This window comes from Solanum stenotomum, chromosome 6, assembly GCF_019186545.1.
Source record: "Solanum stenotomum isolate F172 chromosome 6, ASM1918654v1, whole genome shotgun sequence".
Lineage (NCBI taxonomy): Eukaryota > Viridiplantae > Streptophyta > Magnoliopsida > Solanales > Solanaceae > Solanum > Solanum stenotomum.
Genome location: NC_064287.1, coordinates 44,614,736 through 44,635,915, shown reverse-complemented (window position 1 = coordinate 44,635,915; position 21,180 = coordinate 44,614,736). Strand labels below are relative to the sequence as shown.

General features: G+C 33.5%; 2 protein-coding genes across 7 annotated transcripts; one reads left to right on the top strand and one right to left on the bottom strand.

Annotated features, from left to right (window-relative positions):
• The first annotated feature begins 64 nt into the window (after positions 1-64).
• On the top strand, positions 65-3,885 carry LOC125869046 (uncharacterized). Of its 2 annotated transcripts, XM_049549608.1 has the most exons (4): positions 73-191; positions 1,199-1,412; positions 2,568-2,667; positions 3,608-3,885. In XM_049549608.1, exons 2-4 carry the CDS (start codon positions 1,233-1,235, stop codon positions 3,862-3,864), a joined length of 537 nt encoding a protein of 178 aa, XP_049405565.1. In that variant the 5' UTR covers positions 73-191; positions 1,199-1,232; the 3' UTR covers positions 3,865-3,885. The 2 variants fall into 2 exon arrangements, with proteins under 2 accessions (XP_049405566.1, XP_049405565.1); XM_049549609.1 differs by lacking the exon at positions 1,199-1,412 and having other exon boundaries at positions 65-191.
• A 3,945-nt stretch (positions 3,886-7,830) lies between these two features.
• LOC125869042 (ubiquitin-like-specific protease 1D) lies at positions 7,831-21,043 on the bottom strand. Of its 5 annotated transcripts, none has more exons than XM_049549602.1 (14): positions 20,526-21,043; positions 19,259-19,307; positions 18,779-18,873; positions 18,396-18,652; positions 16,397-16,445; positions 15,904-15,983; positions 15,778-15,810; positions 15,568-15,663; positions 12,580-12,682; positions 11,284-11,378; positions 10,664-10,786; positions 9,739-9,850; positions 8,444-8,551; positions 7,831-8,350 (listed from the first exon to the last, which is right to left on the bottom strand). In XM_049549602.1, the coding sequence occupies exons 1-14, from the start codon at positions 20,811-20,813 to the stop codon at positions 8,252-8,254; spliced, it is 1,587 nt and encodes a 528-aa protein (XP_049405559.1). In that variant the 5' UTR covers positions 20,814-21,043; the 3' UTR covers positions 7,831-8,251. The 5 variants fall into 5 exon arrangements, with proteins under 5 accessions (XP_049405559.1, XP_049405560.1, XP_049405561.1 ...); XM_049549603.1 differs by having other exon boundaries at positions 11,284-11,381; positions 18,779-18,867; XM_049549604.1 differs by having other exon boundaries at positions 11,284-11,381; positions 18,396-18,649; positions 18,779-18,867; positions 20,526-21,042.
• Positions 21,044-21,180: the final 137 nt, after the last annotated feature.

Here is a 21,180-nt window from a genome sequence, read left to right as displayed (position 1 = left end):
TGGATAATATAGTCTTTTACTCTTTTTTAATTATAAAATTTTCCTATTTTTCTTGTATAGTTACATAGGAATGTAAATCTTCTTTTCATAAACATTAAATGGACCCGAAATCTAACCGGTTTTCAGTCTCTAAATTGCCGGGCACCGGAGCCGGAGCTCCTCACCGTTCAATTTCTCCATCAAATCAAACTGTGATTTTAATTCGTTGTCATTTCTACTGATTAGTGTTATCTCAACGAATTTTTTGAATTTGCATTTGAGCTAAAAGTTCAATCTTCAATGTTATTACTTTCTTTTACTTTGATGTATGATATATATCGTTGATTGCAGCTTTTATTGTTTTTGAATTAATCAGCGCGATCCAAATTGTGATTTTCTGCTGCAAATTCCTTACATTCTCCCCCAATTATCTGCAACAACCTATTCGGTGTAATCGCTCAATGTGGGATTTGAGAGGGTAGAGGTAGAGAGAGACTGTTTCGGATAGACCGAAAAGATAGTCCAAAGCAGTCTAGAAAAGAAAGTAATTGAAGTACAAGAAATAGTAAAAATAAAGTAGATAGCAACTACAACAAAATAATTGGATAGTCAAAGTACTCCTTAGTTATCTGCAATGTTTTAAAAAAAATGATTCTTAGTATATCGGATTATAATGATGTTTGTCTTCCATAATTCATATCTTGATATTGTGATGCCATACGAAGTTGTGTTTGAGCATTGAAATATTTATCATCAGGTTGTTTTTTTGGCTATTTCAAAATGTTTTAGTCAGGCGTAATGTGGGTACAATTTTAAGTTATAAGTAAAAGGTCATTAAATTTATCGAATTGTCTTTTCATTGGTGTATTCTTTCATTGAGATTCAATCCAAAGTCCAAACCGTGATGCTATTTTCTTGTTCCTGAATAGGTCTGTTTCATCTTTTTAGGTTTGTGCTCTACTCTGGGTAAAGATCCGCACAATTTGGATTTGACACTGGGTGGGAACAAAAAAAATGTTTTCTATTGTCTAGCAAAAGGAAAACTCTGCTCAGTTTTTCTCCGTTTGTCCATTTGAAATCATGTCTAAATTTTATAGGACCTTGAGACAGTTTTCCCGAGAAACATTTATTGAAAAATGTTTTTCATCAGACCAAACACACGCTCAATATTAATCTCTGTTACTTTGATGTGTAATATGTACGATAATGGTAATTGCAGATTCAGATTGTTGAATGTAATTTGGAAATTCTAAATGGGTGATGTAGATGATATTGCGAAGGAGAAGAGAGTAGTTTTTGTGACCGTGGGGACGACTTCCTTTGATGCTCTTGTAAGAGCAGTGGATACTCCGGAAGTTAAGAATGAATTGTTCAAGAAGGGTTACACTGATATTCTGATTCAAATGGGGCGAGGATCGTACATTCCCACAAGGGTAATTTGACATTTCTCTTGATATTTGTTTTTTTTCCTCTAAGCACATTTGTAGTAAAAAGTTGAGTTTTTCAGTTTCTACTTCAATTGTGGATCCAAAAGATGTCCTTCTTGAGGAAAAAGTAGAAGAAAAAGGGAAATTGTGGGATGGATAGGATCACTCTTCCCTTAATCAGAGTTCTTGAGTTCGAGCCTTGAGAATGAAAAAAATCCCAGTTCCCCTTTTGATGGGCCTCAAGCGCCAGGAATATGGATTAGTTGAGCCCCAGAGTGGGTACCAGGAGGAAACCAACAACAAAAATAAAATAAAAATGTGAACCAAGTTGAGTTGCCTAATTAAGTGAAAGAACTATGAGTTCGTGAAGTTTCAAGAAATGATGCAGAGTTATGGATTTTCCAGGATTTGGGAAAAATTGCTGTTTGTTTTTGGTTTTCTTGCTGCGAAGAAAGTAGAAGGTTCTTTTCATTTTTATATTACTGAAAAATCTCCAAGGGCCAGTGACATGCCATTCAACACTAGGATGATGGACCAATTCCTCTAGCCTCTTCCTCGTATATATCACCATTCGAAACTCGGTGGATGATTGACCCATCCCTCTACCCTCTTCCTCTTAAATACCAGGCTTTCTACAGCAAGGTTCCAATGGGTGATGTTTGTCGCCTAACCCACACATCACATGTTGCTTTCTTACCACATGTTAGTAAGTCTGCTTAACAAAGAAAATTGAAAGTTCTAAACAATTTATGTTAGCATATGCTTGGATATTGAAGCTTTAATCCGAGTAACGACTAGACCTTAGCATGCTAAATTATTTAATTAGCCAAGATCCAATATGTGGTTGCCAAGTCTCAACTTTGTCTTTGAAGGACAATAAAAACGAGAGATTTGGAACGTGTGACGTGGCTATACATTTAGGTTTCTTTGGGTGCTCACATCTCACTAAGACTTACTGACCCTGTTAGTTTTATGCCTTTTATGTTAGGCTTTGTCACAATTTGTGGTGGAATATCTTTTATGCCGAAATGGAACACAAGGACACACTCACTCAGTTACACATAAGTACCTTTGCAAAATTTACTCGGCTATTCTTCTTTGCCTGGTAATAATTCATTTATTTCTGGTCTTTTTTTTTTAATCTTGCTGTGATCTTTCCAGGCTACTGCTGAAAATGGTTCTCCAGCTCTGGACTACTTCACATTTTCCTCAAGCATAGCTGACTATTTGAAGTCAGCATCACTTGTTATCAGCCACGCAGGTAATTCATGGTTGACAATGACCTTAGCTTTATACATTTAAGGGGTCGTTTGGTTGCTGGTTAGAGTTAAGCATGTATTGGAAATGTAAGGATCAGTTATACAGGGTTTAGTTATTTCATTTTAATAACTTGTACCTATTTATTTATGTGGAGTTGTAAAATAATAACCAAACTCCATACTTGGTGCGCTAATTTATACAAAACAACTAAAATGCTATCAAACATGGTATTAGCTATACTTATTTTAATACATGAGTTACTCCCTCCCTAACCACAGCAACAAAACACCACTTGCTATATGACATTGGTGCTTCCTTTTGTCTTTGTTTTTAGGGTCTCCTTGACTTTTCGTCCCCTACTCTCCCTTCTACTCGGATCAGAGCAACTAGCCTTTTGGATATCATTATTTCATTAAAATGCGTATATATTAGGTCTGACTAGGGAAATTAACTCATAGATCTAGATACTAGTTGTATGATGCTAAAACCCAAAGTCAGCTCTCTCATTGAGACACTTGAAAACATTTTCAGACTGTTCCAATGGTCACAATAACTAACATAGAATCATTGAGGGAGTCAGGTTTCCAAGTATGTTGAAATATCTCTGTTTTCCTTAACATGTCTATCTCATGATATGATTTAACGTCAACCTCTACTTGCAAATGTTTTTGGCTGCTACTGCTTGTGGCCTCATAAGACATATGATTGGCTGTAAAGTTCATGCACTTCGTTTCTGAGCAGAAGCGGAACCAGACATTGAAGCTTATGGGTTCAAGATTTATGTCCTTTTGAGCTATGGAGTTCTAAAGTAATAATTTGTACATATGAAATGAATTGTAATACTTGTTGTGAATAGGGAAAACAATCGATATTTCTTGTCATTATAGGACTTCAAAAGTTGCAAGGCTAAGGCTATGTAATCACACATTTGAATACTGCAGGTTCAGGGAGCATATTTGAGACATTACAACTGGGCAAACCGTTAATAGTGGTAGTCAATGAGGATCTAATGGACAACCATCAAAGTGAGCTCGCAGAAGAACTGGCTGAGAGAAAGCATTTGTATTGTGCTCGTCCACAAACGTTATACAAGACTATCTCGGATATGGATCCAGGGTCTCTTGTTCCATATCAACCAGGTGACGCGAAACCAGTTGCTAAACTTATTTATAGATATTTAGGTTTCCCAGAGGAATGATTAAACTTATTGTTCTGTAGTTGACATGAAGTGAAGCTCAATTGTATGTGATTTATAGATCATAATCTTTATCCTCAAAGGTTCTGTTATTTGTTTGTAATGATATTTTATGTGTTTGAGGAACTCTTACAATATGGTACATGCATTCACCAAAGTAATGTGCTTTTAACGTAGGCATAATATATAAATGTGCCTTTGACTTGACTTCAACTGATATTTATGCCCTCCAACTTTGAGTGTGGACAAATAAATACTTAAACTTGTATAAAATTGAACAAGGAGATAGATGGGTCCTAAGACATATTACATGTAGGACGCCATGTAGGATGCAAATTGTCATATAGGATACATGCATCTACTTTTTTAACTTTATACAAGTTACCGTGTTTGTACACTCAAAATTGGAGAGCATAGATGTCAACTCAATTCAAGTTAAATTACATGATTGTGTTTTTATACCTTAATATTTCTTCCTAATATGCTAATAAGAACTGTGTTTTAATCTTGTTATTTACATTATCAATATAACACATATAGTTTGAATTCGAAATAATAAATGTTTTACTACCCAATTAAAAAGATTATCAATTATTCAGCAATACCACATATATATGGAAAGAAAGAATTATGAGGCATTTATTATATGAAGGCACAAATTTAAACAATTATTTTAGCCGAATATATCATAATTCTTTCTTTTCGGAGAATATGAAAAGAAAGAATTATGATATATTCGATTATCAATTATTTAGCAAGACCATATATATATATATATATATATATAGAATGAAACCGACTATTAATGCTTCTATATAACATAGAAGACATCATAAATTACTCTACTTTACAATAATATTCTTCACTATGATTCTTCGATCAATCAAATCATATACGAAAACAAACCCTAAAAAAAGGAACAACTCACTCCATCTTTTTATTTTCTTTTGCTCACCTGAATTAACAAGACACATGACAACATTTTAGTACATTCACAATAGTCTCTTTACTTCACTATCTTCACGAGATAGGAATTATATATTCTATCATTTTCAAACCTCCACCTATGAAATTACACAGATTATTATTATTTTTTAAAGAAAATATACAAAACAACCATTTTAATTTATTTTTTAAAGATGGCTCATCATATATCAACCTCATACCAAAGAACCAAACAACAAAAAATCAAACCAAACCAAAACTAATTTTGTTTGATATTTGATAGGCATTAGTGAATAATAAAATACTGAAGAATCGAACTGAAATTTTAAAGAATCGAGAATATACATACCAACAAAAGACGTATGTATTGATTGTAATATTTAATAATGTGCGTTAGTCCCACAATGATAGTTAATTGCTTGAGTTTTAATTAAAATAAGGTAATTGCTCATGTGATCAGGTACTAAAACGGATCCTATGACTTGGGATGAAGTTTGCAAAAGTGAATTCTCCAAAAGATGGTATGAGCTACGATTTAAAAGAATTCTTAATATAAAATAAACTAATTAAATAACTAAATACAATAAAAGAATTTCTATAATATAATAATATCTCAAGATTAAACAAATGTATGTTTATATTAGCTATATAATAAATAGTAGTAGTAAATAGTGGATAACATAAGTAATATATATAAAACAAATAATAAGTAAAAATAAGTTACATCACGACTATATAATTTGTTTTCCTTAATATTCTTTAAACGTTGTTATTGGTACAGTTTTTATTAAAATAAAGATTTAAAAAATTGTTTAAAATATGATCTAATGTTCTCGAACATTAATCCAGATCACGAACGTTTAACAAGATTTATTCTTTTAATAGACCGTGCATCACGCGAATACAAATACCAATATAATATAAAAATTATGAGATACTTTTAAACAGAATATTTAGAGAGAGAAAATAGTAAGAATTGAACATGTTAGAACTATAATTCGTTCTAAGTAACTTTTAGCGACTCATCTGTCATTACTTTACTCATTAATTAACTCAATCTATTTTGACTCGACTAAAAGTTCAACTTTAACTCATGCATTTAATACCGTTAATGAAACCAGCATCACAATTAACACGCGTGGTTCTCATCGTTTAGTATATTCCCATATTTGGTTCCATAATTTTAATATATAGTTTAGGAAACTTATGTACGTAATTAATTTGTGAAGGAATTCCTTTTTCATATAGGAAAAGGAAAACTATAGGTTATTTTTTTCCTTATATATACTTTTTAATGTCCTTAGTTTTGTACTTATTAAATTAAGCTAGCTTTTGTTATTCTTTAACACTCCACCTCACGCCCAGTGCTTAGCATCTGGTGCGTGGGTAATTTTGATTTTGGGGGCTCTAACATCGGGTGAGATGGGCCCTGCTCTGATACCATATTAAATTAGGTCTTTTAACAGTACTCACTTTAATTTTCTCAGCACACCTAAAGTTTAATTAATTACTTCTTCTACACGTTCCCGTTAGGTTAAAATACTTTGTTGTCAATTAAAATGACTTGTTGCATGGAGAAAAAGGAAATTACTTGATCAAGAAATTGAAAAAAACAAGTCTCTTTTGCGCGAAGAAGAATTTGATGAACAACAAATGAAAAAAAAAAGATATGGAAAATGCAATTGTGCGAAGAGATGGAAGAAGCCAAGTTGAAGTTATATTCACATCGTCAAAGAGAAAGACAAGTATCGATGAAAAGGGAACAAATGAAGAAGAAAAAACAGATATGGGAACGCCAAGAAATTGAAAAGGCTAAAGAGAAATTATCAAGATTGGGACTTTGATCATAGTTTGAAAGGAAATTTTTGTTTTAATTGTTTATTGGTTGTCTGAAAATTACATTATAAAACTGGATTTTCTAACTTTTAAAATGTTAGCAACTATTTTTGTTGCTATGCTATTGCGTCTTTGATTTATTTTTTTTTATTAAAAAAAACACCTATGCTATTGATTTGTCACTTTAAATTTAATGTTTGTATCGATTGTTATTTAGATTTTATTATATTGTAGTCTTTACTTCATTGTTATTTATCGATAAAAGGACTCATGTAGCAATCGATTTGGTGTGATTGTGTCACCTTTTTTTCCCTTATATTGTCTTTGCTTATTTTTTAATAATCTTATTTTATCTTTTACCCTATCTTTTGTATAATTACTCTAGCTCGTACCATACTTTCTTTTATAATGTTGTAGATTTATCTTTCAGATTATTGATATGTGACATTATGTAACAATACATATATTCACACATTATATTAATCACAATATGATACAATACAATACAATACAATGATTGTGGTACATAGACAACTAGCAATCAAGATGATGAAGTGCAACCCCTTCTGTAAAACAGCAAATCAACTTTTTACCCCCCCTTTTTTTTTTCCTTTTATCGTATGTATGTAAAAAGACCTGCATTTGCTTGATCCTCGTTAAAAAAAGTTGGTAGGTGATGCACAAGCAACTTTAGATTTGGATTAAAAAAAAAAAACTTGCCAAGTCAAATATAAAGTCCAGGGATAAAATTTGAAATTAATTTTAGGGAAAATTAGCAAACTAGTCATAATCCCTAACATAATTACTAAAAACATTCACATTTGATTTGAGATATTAGCTAATTTCAAAATTATTTTATCCCATCATCTGAAGTAAAATGGTGGGATTACCATCTCACATAAAAGTTTGGATAAAATAATCCCAAGATATCATTGCTTGTCCCATCTCACGTACCAAAGACTATACTTTCGATTATAGGGATTTAGTCAATTTCGATTTGGCCTATAGTAAAATGTTTACAATAGGTGGTTTTTGATTAATTTTTTAAAAATGGGTTATAACTTTGCACAAGTATATACTAAAACGAGATTATGTTGCATCAAGAAGCACATACAGCAATGATCTTTTCCATCTCATTGTAAAGAAAACATTTACATGAACGGTATGAGTTGTTTGAACTCCAGGCAGTACTAATGGAAGGGAAAGACCAAAAGATGTTGATCTGCAGAGACCACCTAAGTCCTATTACCATGCCAAATGTACTTGGTCCAGCTTCTGCTTTTGAAAGAAAATGGTCGATATGAACTTATCCAACCAAAGGAAGCTCTCCGCGATGTTATCTGCCAATCTTCCTACATTTCAGGAGAAACCTTCCTAGGCAGAGTATATAGAGAGATTCTAGAATCTCATGTAAATTTCTAGGGTATATGAGTAACTACAATATCTACTATTGATCCCCAACATCAGGAATGTTGCTAATAAGCAGTTGCTCCATTGATAAAGAATTGCTTGTCAACAGCAGCAGCAGCAGTTATTTACGGATGGTAGGTGACCAAGAAACACTTTGGGATTATCTGGGTATGTTGTAAAAAAAGGTGACCAAGAAACACTATTTGTCACTTGGATTCTTGAATTTTTCCTCAAGTATGTCACGAATTATCCGCCTCATACGAGATGCTTCTTCAGGTTTAAACCACTTTCTTCCAAACTGAAAATGGGTCAATATATCACTAACAAAGAAATTGATGCATTATCAGATCGGAAAAGATGGAAGATTCTATATTGGAAAAGGAATTAATACCATTGTCAGATCCTTCTTTTTAAGTCTTTCATGAACTTCAGCGATGAATCGTTCCATAAAGAATAGCACAAAGAGTCCACAGTCATAATCATTTCCTTGTTGTGGGACCTGTAATATAAGTGCAACAGAAGGAGATCACCATGAAGGAATGATAATTAAGTATTTACAAGTTTGCTTTATTTCTACTGCAGAAAGTTCTCAGGTAGAATTTGATGAACTGAACCAATATTTCGTACTCTCCTCCCTTTGACCTTGTATGTGCTCAGAAGATATCAGGGAGTCGGTATCTGAAGATGGAGATTCAGGATCTCCTTTTAGACAACCAAAAAGATAAGGGGGGAAAGGGGGAATACAGACAAACAGAAATTCAAAAAATAACCATAAAGTCTCAGGTTCAAATCCTAGAGGCAAACACTAGGTGATTTCTTCCCTATCTATCCAAGCCTTGGTATAAAGTTACCCGGAACTTGTGATTGTGAAAGGTAGCACCCTGTGGAATTAATCAAGGTGCGCGCGCACAAGCTGGCCCGAACACCTGGTTATAGAAAAAAATAAAACAAAAACTAATCTAGCAGAAACTTTAGCCAGTCCCTAAGACAACCTAAACACAAACTACAGATCTTTCAGATAAAATACAACCACTTACATTTTGTAGAAACCACTCTTTTCCAAACACTACTGCTTTAAAATGGGGTATGCATTAGGTGTTGTTGAATAAGTTTAATCTACCAACTAGAACGATAGCATGGTGCTTTTTAAGTGCAATGTGGGAGGATATGAAAAGTTTTGAGTCTGAATATACACATTGCTGAAGCTCTGGAAAATACAGAACAAACGAATCATTTTATGAAATATAGAGATTTCTTAGAGAAGATATCCAGCTCTGCAGCTGAACACCCATAATGCAATGAATCAGAAAACACAATTCAACCGAAGAACAAAATCTCACATCCCACATGATGCTGAACCAATATCATTACCTTGTAAGTTATTGACTGCATATATACAAGCAAGAAACATTTCACAAGAATGCTTAAAAATTGAAAGAGACGAGGAATTACTACTCTTATCATCAATTCTCTGTGGAAGATTTTCCCTTTTTTTTTTTTTTGATAAAGGTAACATTAAGATTTTCCCATATTTTCTGAAAGCAAAATTCAATTAGGGAATATTCACATCCCACATTGATGCCAATTCAATCCATTACCTTACAAGTTAAAGACTACATATATAAGCATAAAAATCTCACAAGAATGCTTAAAACTAAGAGACAAGAAATTTAAATGGAGGAATACCGGAATAATGTTATCGTCTATTCTTTGAGGAAGATTTTCCCATATTTTGTCTGCAAAAGGATAATCTGCCACTACTCCTTGTCTCAAGAATTTCCATTCTTCTATCAAAAATCTGGGTCAAAATTAAAACATTGAATGAAAATGAACCTCACAAGTGAAGAACCTTTCATTTCAGAAATGATATTCCATGGGCCATATTAGACTTGTACTCATGATCATTTTATACAAGAAGTTGAGGATATTTTTTCATTAAGGGTGAATATGTTTTCCTAGAAAATATTTTCTTGGAAGACAAGTGAGTTTCTTACTTATTTTCTAGTGTTTGGTAGAGTATTAATATGTAAGCTAGCAAAACATCATAAGGGTGGGATGGGGTGGGGAATGGGGGTTCGGGGGTGGAATGGTCAAAGAGATGGAAGGTTGGGGACGTTAGGCGGGTGGGGAGGAGACAATGAACTTAGAAGTTACTTATGGTACTTATTTTCCCTACTTCCATTAGGGAAGTCATTTTTCCTCATTTTTAAGAGGCTTATTTTCCTAGAGAATATTTTTCAAAATATTTCGACCATCAAACATAAGAAAATCAGAAACATTTTCCTCCATACCAAACATACCTTTAAATAATAATTTGTTAATGTTGGAAAGCCTCCCCATATATATGTGGTGTACAACACGTGGAGAACTCAGGGCACACACCAACTGCCAGAAGTTATTCAAACTAAAACAATGGCTTTCATTACAGATGAGTAAGTTTGGTCTTGAAACCACTAGTATGATTTTATCTTGAGTTTTCTTTAAAATTTGTCCATACACACACCCCAATAATTGTGGTTCCTAACAATACAATAGTAATAATTAAGTAATAACTCATGTAGCACGGCATCCATGACCATTATTTAACAGCCAATGAGAGAGGTAATCTTACTTTTTCATAGTACCAAAAAGAGAGCTGCTGCTGTGGAGCCTCAATGAATCCAAGTGAAGAATGATTGGCCCCAGTTGGTCTTCTTTATCTGGTATGCAAATTATTACCAAGCTCCAGTGATGACTACATAGGAAAAAAGAACCAACATAAGGGCATGAACAGAAAGCTCCAGGAAACTTAAGTGTAAAAGAAAAAATACCTATTGTAGACGAGTCAAATGGTCGAGAGGGGGAGGGAGGGGAGGGGGGGGAGCATAAGATGAATCTGAACAAACCACTGGGATATTAAATAAATACTCTGATCTGCTTAGTTACTTAGGGAAATGCAACAACATACCAGTATGAGTGCAATCCAGTTATGGTTTAGAGAGGTAGAGTGTACCTAGACCTTACCCCTACCCTCATGCAAGTAGAGAGGTTGTTTCCAACTTAGAGAAAAGTAAATAGTAAAAAATAACTATGTCCCAACATATGATCCATATCGACAAACATCGTATGACCTAAATAATTTAGTTTATAAATTGATAAAACTGCAAAACAAAGCCAAGTAATAAGAGCTCAACGGACCAATACTGAATCTCAAGAATCAAGGAAGTAGCAAAATCAACCTAGAAAACTTACCTTTCATGTATGGGAAGAAATATATACGCTTTCTCAAATATATTCACACCCTTCCACCACCGTCTTAATTTGAAAAATGAAGCTTCCTTCTCATTCTGCTGTTGAAAATTAAGAAATCAAAAACTATTCAGATTTACCTATTATTAGATAGATGTAAGATAGAAATATAGAAGTTAAGATGGATGTGCTAAAATAGAAATGGTTACATCCAACAAAGAGTGCAAATAACATGCATTAATGAAAAATAAGAGGTCCCTTAAGCTGATATAGTCAAATCCTATGTAGACGTGTAGATGCACCAAGTTGATGATTGAATCATCAATCACGAGACTTAAGAGCACTTGTTTGTGGAATGCCCCTTTACCAAACATATCTGGAATAAGGTCCTAGTTGAATACAAAGAGGAATTTTCCACTGTGACAATTGGGGAACAATATCAGAATTGGGTCATTGGCTATGCTAAGGGGAGAACTCAGAAGGCAGTGGTGTTCAAGCTGTTTGTTTCTGAAGTGGTATATGCTATTTGGATGGAGAGAAACTTGAGAAACTTTGAGAAAAGATTCAGGGATGGAGATAGCCTATGTGTCATATGTCAGAGCCCCTCTTGGGATAAATCAGCTGCTTACTAGCTACACTTTTGATGTTTTTACATAGCACTGTATAGGTTTATTCCCTGTTGTTTTTGCTGTGAGATAGCAAACTGTGTTCAGTTTCCTATAGTTTTGTAAAGAATGTTCTTGGTGATTAATATACATGGTTAGTTACCAAAAAATAGAAGTACACGCGCAATCGCATTCTAGAGTGCTTTCAAGCATGTGTTTATCCTCAGAATTTAACTTGCATATAAGGTCAACTACAACAACAAAATATTTCATATCGTATGCAATAAAATATCTTTAATTACAAATACTATATAACTAACTCACCGAAAGTCTTTGTCTTTGCAAGTTCAATAAATACTCCACTACTTTGAATTCAATTTTTGCATCAACATAATATTTATTTTTTCATTAGATGAATGCTGTGTTTACCTCGACATCAATTGCTATTTACATGTAATTATTAATTATATACACTTTCTTATTAATAAATGCAGAATTCATGTGCAACGCCATACACTAAAACTAGTTCTACAATTAAAGCAAATGAAAAATACAACTCCATATTTATCCCACAATTAAAAACCATTATTGAGACCAAGTTCTTTCAATTTCTTCTATTTCTATAGGTTCTACCAAGATTCACAAACCAGCTAGTTAAGTTCACAGTAAATAATTTGCAGATAAGAATGAATACCTTGCTGAAAACAGCCTCTTTGAGCTTGCTGTAAAAATATGTATTAAAGAAGTGATAATCACACCTTTCTCCATCTGCAGGAGATTTTCTCTGCTGGAGGTGCCTATGCAAGAAGAGAAGGCAATTAGGTTTTACCAGATTGAAAATGTGATTGTCAAGTTATCTCTATCCTCTGCTAGGATGACTTAGAAAAAGCACCAATATCTAACTTAGGTTACTAAAACAGAGCCATCACCTTACGCAAACTCTAAGAGTATATCACATAGGCAAAAAGGTTCAATTTTCACAATCCAAAGATATCAAGCTACCATGATCAACTTTTTTTGACAAGTACCAAGCTGACATGGTCATTGAAACGTCATTAATCCGAATATTATCTGAGTGAATATTTCACGACTCCAACCAACTGAAGAAACATAGGTAGTCAAGGTGAAGCCATCAACATCACTAGTAGGAAGAATTCATAAACATTTTTTAATTCATGTGCAATTAATAGTGTTTAATCACTAGAATGAAAACATTGCCATTCTCTGTCCACAGAAAATTGGCATTGATCAAATTTTCAAAATGTTGGAAGGGTAGAGGGGCGGGCCCATTATCCACCGAGTTTAGAAGGCTGTGATTGGTCCAAAGGGCGGGTCACAGACGGATTTCTCGGTTATCAAAAAAAAAAAAAAAATTCAAAATGTTGCATACGTGAATAGGACTGAGGATTAAAAAGTTCCAAGAGAACATATTTTTAATTTAGCCACTTGTGTGATATTAAAATGATCTTATAGACTGAAAACTGAAACAATGATAGCAATAGATCTGATCAAGTTCCATGTATTTAAAAAAGTTACAAACAGTTTAATGCCATAAAGAAAGTTTAATTCAATAAAGTCAGACAGAGGACACAATCTAAAAACAGCCGCTACAAGGTAAGCTTGTCACCTATTATTGTTTAGTAGGTACTCTTAGGGCCTAGGGTTGTTTCATTCAAGGACTAGTTATGCATGGATTATAATGCAGCAGTAAAAAATAATACAGGAATTGTTGAGCAGTAATAATGAAAGAACCGTTATATGGTTATATAATATTACGAATCATTCCACAGGGATTGCCTTCTAAGGGTTGTATTGCTATTATCTGTATTCTTCTTTCACGTTTTACCCCATATGAATAAGTAAATATATTGCCGCATAAGTTGTGCCAGTATTAGCACTGCATAGATGAACAAACCAAGGACTACATAGGTTATGCAGAGTTTCCATACAGGAAACAAAACATTGAATTAGTTATGCAGGGATAAAATAAATGCAGAATCGCAAACTTTATGACAGGACTATTTTTTTCTTATGTGGTTAACCAAACAACTCCTTAGTTTGTACAACAAGTTCACAGGCATGAGTGGCAAACGCATCGGATCCAATTATCTAGGAAGGACCAGGAAATACAGAAGTATGTGATATAACATAGATTATATCAGAAGTAAAGTTTGTTATGTGTAAGATTCTTATGTTTTGTTTCATGTATGAAAACTCTGCATAACCTTAGCTGGTCCTTTACACCAGCTAAGGTTTGTATATTTACTATATATAAGTGGCAATAAGTAGACATGAGATGGTCAACATGCTTGCCGACCAAGGGCATCTCTTCTTTGGAATAATAACACTATAATTTTCATATGACATGTTGTACATTGTAGGATCGATTGTTGGACGTTTTGAGATTTTGACACAAAGCCCAATTGTTTTTTTGCTTAATTCAAATAGCAGCCCATGCATTGCTTTTTTATGTTTTGATTTTGCCCCGGATTTGATCTTTTATTACATGATTGCCTGCAGATAATTTCGTAAATATTGCAAAACCAAAGGATGATTCTATTTAAAAAGGCACCAATTGATGTCAGAGAGTACACCTGCCAAGTCCTTTAGCTTTTCCACAATTGTGATCCCATGTGCTTATCCTTTATTCATAGACATATTTTCTCTCTCTCTCTCTCTTTATAAAAATTCTATATTCACAATTTAGCTTTTGTTAATTAAAAAAAAATCACAATAAGCTTTTGTTAATAAAAACAATCACAATTATTATTAAAAATCGTCCACTTTAATGTATATAATATTTTTGCAGTAATGAGATAATGAAGACAATTGTAAATTAATACAATTTTAGTAGTTAATATTTAATAATTAACAACATTTGATTGACTCTTAAAATTTTATTTGTGCCATATACATTGGGATAAGAGAAGTAACATATATTATAAAAATTTACTTAAAAAGTACTATAAATTACAATAATCAAAAGAAGTAACATGTACTATTTAATTTGGAAACTACGTATAAAGTATTGTAAATCTCAATAATTAACAACATTTGATTGACTCTTGAAATTCTATTTGTGCTACATACATTGGGATAACAGAAGTAACATATATTATTAAAAATTTATATTAAAAGTACTATAAATTACAATAATCAAAAGAAGTAACATGTACTCCTAATATTTAATTCGGAAACTAAGTAGAAAGTATTGTAAATCTCAATAATTAACAACATTTGATTGACTCTTAAATTCTATCGGTGCTACATATATTGGGACAAGAGAAGTAATATATATTATTTTAAAATTACGTGAAAATACTATAAATTACAATAATTAACAATTTAAAATATTTAAAAATACTATTAAAATTTAATTGACTATCTAAATTCTATATGTCACTGTTACCTTTGTCAAAAAAAAAATAAAAATTCTCTATGTCACATAAAGTGATACAAAAACATAACAGATATTGTGCCCATGCTAGCACATGCACTTGTGTCTAGTTTTTATATATGTGTAGATATAGCCGAGACTGAAGAAGCACTTTAATAAACGCCTTCATAAAAATAGTTTTTTTTTTGTATTTCGTGTCTGACAGCTAGATGTGCTTACTTCAACGCAAGAAATATAATTTCTAATCAATTCAGTAACTACTGGATCAGAATATCTTTCACTTACCGAATGTAGAAATTCATTATAGTAGATGACAAATATGCTTCAGGAGCAAGAGATTCCATATCTGAGTAATAGATTTCGACAGCTTCAGGATCATCCCTAATTAATGTAAAAGATGGAACATAAAGCACAATCAATAACAAAGAAAGACGGTGCTTGGTTCCTATACGTAATAAGTAATGTTGATAAAAAATGCTCTCATTCAGGACAAACCTTGAAGGATAGTATATCTTGGTTGTCTTTGTGCTGAAAGAGGTACAAAGGAGTCAATAATTGCTACCAGAACCAAAATTAGGTGCCTATGTTTCAGATGAAAAGATAAATACATCAGCTCAGTACCTCTCAACCACATGATGTGCTTGCTGTCTTGGTTCAACAACATCAGGTTCCTCCTCATCCAGTAGAACAACAGCCTCATCCTAAGGAAATAGAGAATCTCATAATCAGACCTAGGATTAGGATAAAATACAAGACTGGTACACTTTTAACCTCTAAATGTGTGATCCATAACTAGGATAGAAAAATAGAACCAAGTAGGAGATAAGTGGAAGAAGTTCTAATAAGCTAATCAATCCACATGTACCAAATGCTACTATCTATCCCCACAGACAAAAAGAGAAAATAAAAGAGGCAGTGGTAATGGTTGTTTCTTCTGACATAGAAAAAGTAGCCATTGTCATCAGTACACACTTGACTCAAACAGTTAGTCAAACCTAGCAATGACTTTAAACCCTAATCCAAACATAGGAACAAAAAGCACTCAAATTTTCTATTCAATGAAAAATCCATGTAAGAAAGCGAAAGAAGGAGATAGATATGAGGGAAACCTTACATTTGCATGCCTCAAAGAACAGGCAGAATGGGTTTGAGAAGGTTTCCACCTGACAAAATAGAGAAATCCATAACCAAACACATATTTCTTTCATTCCTTAATTTCATAACAAATATCCAGCAACAGGATGCAAGTTAGACTAAAGGGAGGCAGCTGAAGCAAATGAATGGACAGTACAACTCAAATTCATGGCTCATTTGCATGTAGATGGATTTACGTTGGGTTGAACATATAGTGATGCAATCTTCCTACTTTTTACCCAAACAAAGTCACAAAGGTAAGTATTGGGTAAATAAGTGCTATTTTAGATCAAGAAACAAAAGGATTTTCAGTGTTGTTTTGCAGGAAAAGTTTAGTTTGAGGGAGAAAAAGAAACAAGGAGAAGAAGAAACAACTGAATCTCGAAAATGTCATCAACAAAACTACACATTATCCCATAGAAAATGGTTAAAATTCAATAAGGAACATAATAATGTGGTGATAGATCCTCCTTCTGATCCAGATTTTAGTTCAATTTTGGGAAGGGATTATACACATCTTCGCCAATCAAACGCTCCAGATATTTTCATTTGGAAACTGAAAACACTCCAGATTCTCATTACTTATCCTCTATTTTTTTAGTCACAGCTACAGATATGGAATCTGAAAGGGAAACTCAACTTTATGTTCATTCTGATGTGACTGGCCAACTTTGGCAAATCTTTCTGAACAAGGTCAGGCTCTTAGATGGGTGTACCCTAAAACCAAAACCCAATTGTTAATTTGTTACAATGTTGCTCTCTAAGGAAAAGAAATAGAAAACAAAAGTTATTGTGCAATACCATACTTGCATATATTTGGTGGATTGTATGGAAGGAAAGGGATGCCATATGTTTTTTTGGGATAAGGTACAAAGAAATGCCATATGTTTGAAGATAAAGCATGCTATCCAGTAAATCAAGTCCAAGTAAGCTTTTATGTCCTTTTTTGGTGTAAAGAAGAATTTGTAAATGAAGAAGAATCAATATTTAGCCTCTTAGAATCCCTAAAAGATTAGACTGGGATTTTGTTTGGGTTTTTGTTCACTTGTACATATATTCAGCACTTTCTTAGTGCTGCTGTTTTTATAAAATTTCCTACTTGTCAGCCAGAAAAGGAAACAATTTATGTACCTAATCCATAAAGCGTTCCCAATGCCCCTAACTGTTACCCCATTTACAATCACATTTTTTTTAATGATTTTTTTATGACTGTGGCATCCAGGCCAACTTTTACACACCTCGACTAATTCCACGTGATATATGTCACCTCCCACCGATAACAAGTACCAGGTAATTTTATCCACCAAGACTGGGACAAATGGGAAGACTCACCTAGTTCTTTTTGTCTTCGCTAGGAATCACACATGAGACCTCATGGCTCTCAACTACTTCATTGACCACTAGGCCACACCCTTGGGTGCCATTCACAATCACATTACTACAACACCCCCTATAATATACAATCCACCTTTGTCTTGGACATGAAAACAAACAGAACAAACCAAACTCTCAAAATTTTGGCCCTTTGACGTTTCAATTCTAATTCCCGAGTAATATCTTTGAAGTACGAACGTGTTCCAAAAGTTAATCTTGGAACTAGAAGGAGCATTGTGCACAAAGATTGATTGATTAAAGAATATAAGCACAAAAATGGTTGGGAAGATCAAAGAGACAAGGTTAATTGAATTGCTTCCTTTATTCCTTGACCATAAATTTTAAAGAGACTAATGCACTTCATCATAAAAGAAGCCTTGGTTGTTCAGTGTGTATCTGAAAATTTTCATCTTAGAAATATCCTTTTTTATCGTAAAATGCACACCAATTATAGTAAACACTTTTAGCTGCAACAGTAATCAAGAAAATAACAGCAATGGCTACATACTCCAGCAGTATCAAGAAAACAACAACAATAAGTAACATAGAATAAAATATTCTGTGAAGTTAAGTAAAATAACAAGGGAGACAAAAATTTCACATACTCTTTCCTGACACGGCTAGAGAAACTTTCTTCAGAATAACGAGGAGAAGAAGTAGAAATGTCTCTTGTCTTTCCATGAGCATAAAATTCTCGTTCATCTATATTTAGAGGGGACTTAAAAGGTGCTTCTCGTGAAGACAATGATGTCTTACATCTTCTTCTTGGAGAAAACTTTTTGGTTAATATCCTTTTGCGGCCACACGTATTCAGAGCATGTAATTCATTTTGGAAACCATTGGGTGTCTTAGAGTTAGCCTGCTAATCAACAAGTAAAAGCAACATTAGATATATATATATATATGGGTTTTTTGTTTGGATTGTAGTAAGTGCAAAACAACATTAACTATTTTCATCAGAAATCTTATTTTTAAAGTAAAAATATACTTTTTCTTCCAGCTTTTTCGAAAAGCACACAGCAAAAGCAGATTGCGAGCGGGGTGCTGATTGTGCAGACCGCTGCCCTAGGCCATTAGCTGCACCTACAAAATTTCCTCCACCATTAGTTTCCATTCATACAATATTTTGTAAAGAAACTCAAATCTTTTGCTCATCTAACTCCCATGTAGCTGCACGCATACGTTGTACATAAACCAAGAGTCAGCCATACAGATGCCTGCTTGCATGAAGAACACATAAAAGTGCCTAAAATCAGCACTAAAGATCTCTAAGGTGAACAGTGAGTACACTTGGAGTGCTAGAAACTCGTTTATATATTTATGTTTGCCCAAGTAATGACCATCCCTTAGTTGGTAGAAGAACTTGTGACAACAGAAAAGCTTAATGTTTTCCTTTTTTTTTGGGATAAATGAAAAGCTTAACATAGTCAGCCCCGACCCTCCACACACAAAGAAAAAAAAGACTTACCAATAGAACTAGAGTGATGCCTCCCCAATAAGGCACATCCATCTGTTCCCTGTCAAAAATAGTGTAAGCAATAATGTTCAATTACATAAACCAATCAAAGAGGGGAAGGACATAGCTTGTTCAAGGAAACACATTTTCCAAATATGGATTTACGCCACTTCTACGGTTATGCATTTATTTATCAAGTATTATCTACAATTGTCATGGTTGACAGCATCATTATGATTATGCATCAAAACCACAAAAATCATTGGGAAAAAAAGTATCTTCACTTCATGTGAATTTTCATTAGTGTCTTACAAGCCTTTCTCAAATGATGACACTACTTGTGCAATTCTAAAATGATGTCATATAGTTATGACATACTTATAAGCAGCTTTCACTTATCAACCCATATCAGAGTAACATAAACCCCACATTTGCTATGAAAATATGGTTCAACATAGCCCACAACCAGGTTAAATAGCTTATTGCTGGAAATATTTTTTAATTAAATGGGTCTTGATCAAACCAACCAAATAAAGAAAACATTTAATAAAATATGGGATGCTAGTAACATTTACGGTGCCTAAATGGCTACACCGGTAGCAATTATCTTTGAGGAACAAAGGATTTGTTGAGTGATTTTATTGTCCTAAACTAAAGAAAAGTAACTTTGGTAGACAATTTCCTTAACTAGAGTGACCTTTTGAGGAATTAACTCCACTTTAAATTTAGCACCTTTTTAAGAAAATAAACACCTTATGCTCCTAGAAGCTTCACCAAATAGGCTATTACTTAAGTTAATAGATATTCATTGCCTTCCTCGAAATTCCACAAGGTGAAGTCAATACATGAATCGAATCTATTTACCAAAACATTTTTGTACTAGTCCTCAAGCAAAAGTTGATTGAGAAATTAGTTCATATTTCAATGGTATTTCTTTCCTGTATTTCAAATACTTCGTACAATGCCCAATAAATTATTGAGGGTTGATTTAATGATTTCAGTACCTGCGAGATCATTACCAGTAACTTTTTTAGAGAATGTTAATAAATTCCAAAATCCATTTCGCGTCCAGTAGCCACAACAGACTCAGCAGCACCCTTATAGGGTTTCAAATTTTTGCTAAATTCTTCAAACATATACAAAATCCACAGATGTTCAAGCAACAATACTACTTCAATAACAACTAAATAACAATAAATATCCCTCAGTCAAACTAGTTGAACTCAACATTATGAATACTCTACATCCATTTTGCTCGAAATTTAATTAAGAACCTCACCTTATCGGAGCTAAGCAATTTTCTCCTCTCAAATTCAGCCTCGTACTTTTTTATAGTTGTTTTCAGTTTCTCGCCCCCGTCGACTAATCTAGGGCCTTTGGTGCTCAACAAACTTTTGAACCTGTTAATTTTTTCAGTTAGTTCATCAGTCCTAAGGTTTGAAAACTCGTCATTTTGCTCTTCCCCGTCGTCTAGGGTAATCATCGGAGTTGCTTTGGTAGCGACCACCAACTCGACCGGAGGCTTGTCGTCTATTAGCTTACTCCAATCAATAATTAACCGTGCCATTTAGAATTTCATTCAACTACAACCACATCATAGAAATGGAGAGATCAAAAACGAAAATTCCAATCCAAAAGAGAGCAAGACTAGGAAAAGCTCCGATTCTGAGAGCAAAAGAGAGCAGACGATGGCGATAACATTGATGCTGCTGCTAAACCAAGAACACTAGACCGTAACCTACCCCAAAACACTGCATTGGGGAATCTATGATGAACAAAGGTGAAGCTAAAGGTGGCAAATGGGCTGTTTTATTATATATTTGGACGGATTAAAATGGGCTGGGTTATTGTGTAATTTCAATACACAATAAACAACTAAATTTGTATCAATTATATTCAGACAACTATATTTGTATTTCGTATTAATTATATTT

Excerpts from the sequence above, each read along its gene's own strand:
- LOC125869046 (XM_049549608.1), top strand. The coding sequence starts at position 1,233 with ATGGGTGATGTAGATGATATTGCGAAGGAGAAGAGAGTAGTTTTTGTG. Across the intron at positions 1,413-2,567 it reads GATCGTACATTCCCACAAGG|GCTACTGCTGAAAATGGTTC; the intron begins GTAATTTGACAT and ends TGATCTTTCCAG. Across the intron at positions 2,668-3,607 it reads ACTTGTTATCAGCCACGCAG|GTTCAGGGAGCATATTTGAG; the intron begins GTAATTCATGGT and ends TGAATACTGCAG.
- LOC125869042 (XM_049549600.1), bottom strand. The coding sequence starts at position 20,813 with ATGGCACGGTTAATTATTGATTGGAGTAAGCTAATAGACGACAAGCCT. Across the intron at positions 19,308-20,525 it reads AATTGCTTAGCTCCGATAAG|GGAACAGATGGATGTGCCTT; the intron begins GTGAGGTTCTTA and ends TATTTTTGACAG. Across the intron at positions 18,874-19,258 it reads GCATCACTCTAGTTCTATTG|GTGCAGCTAATGGCCTAGGG; the intron begins GTAAGTCTTTTT and ends GAAATTTTGTAG.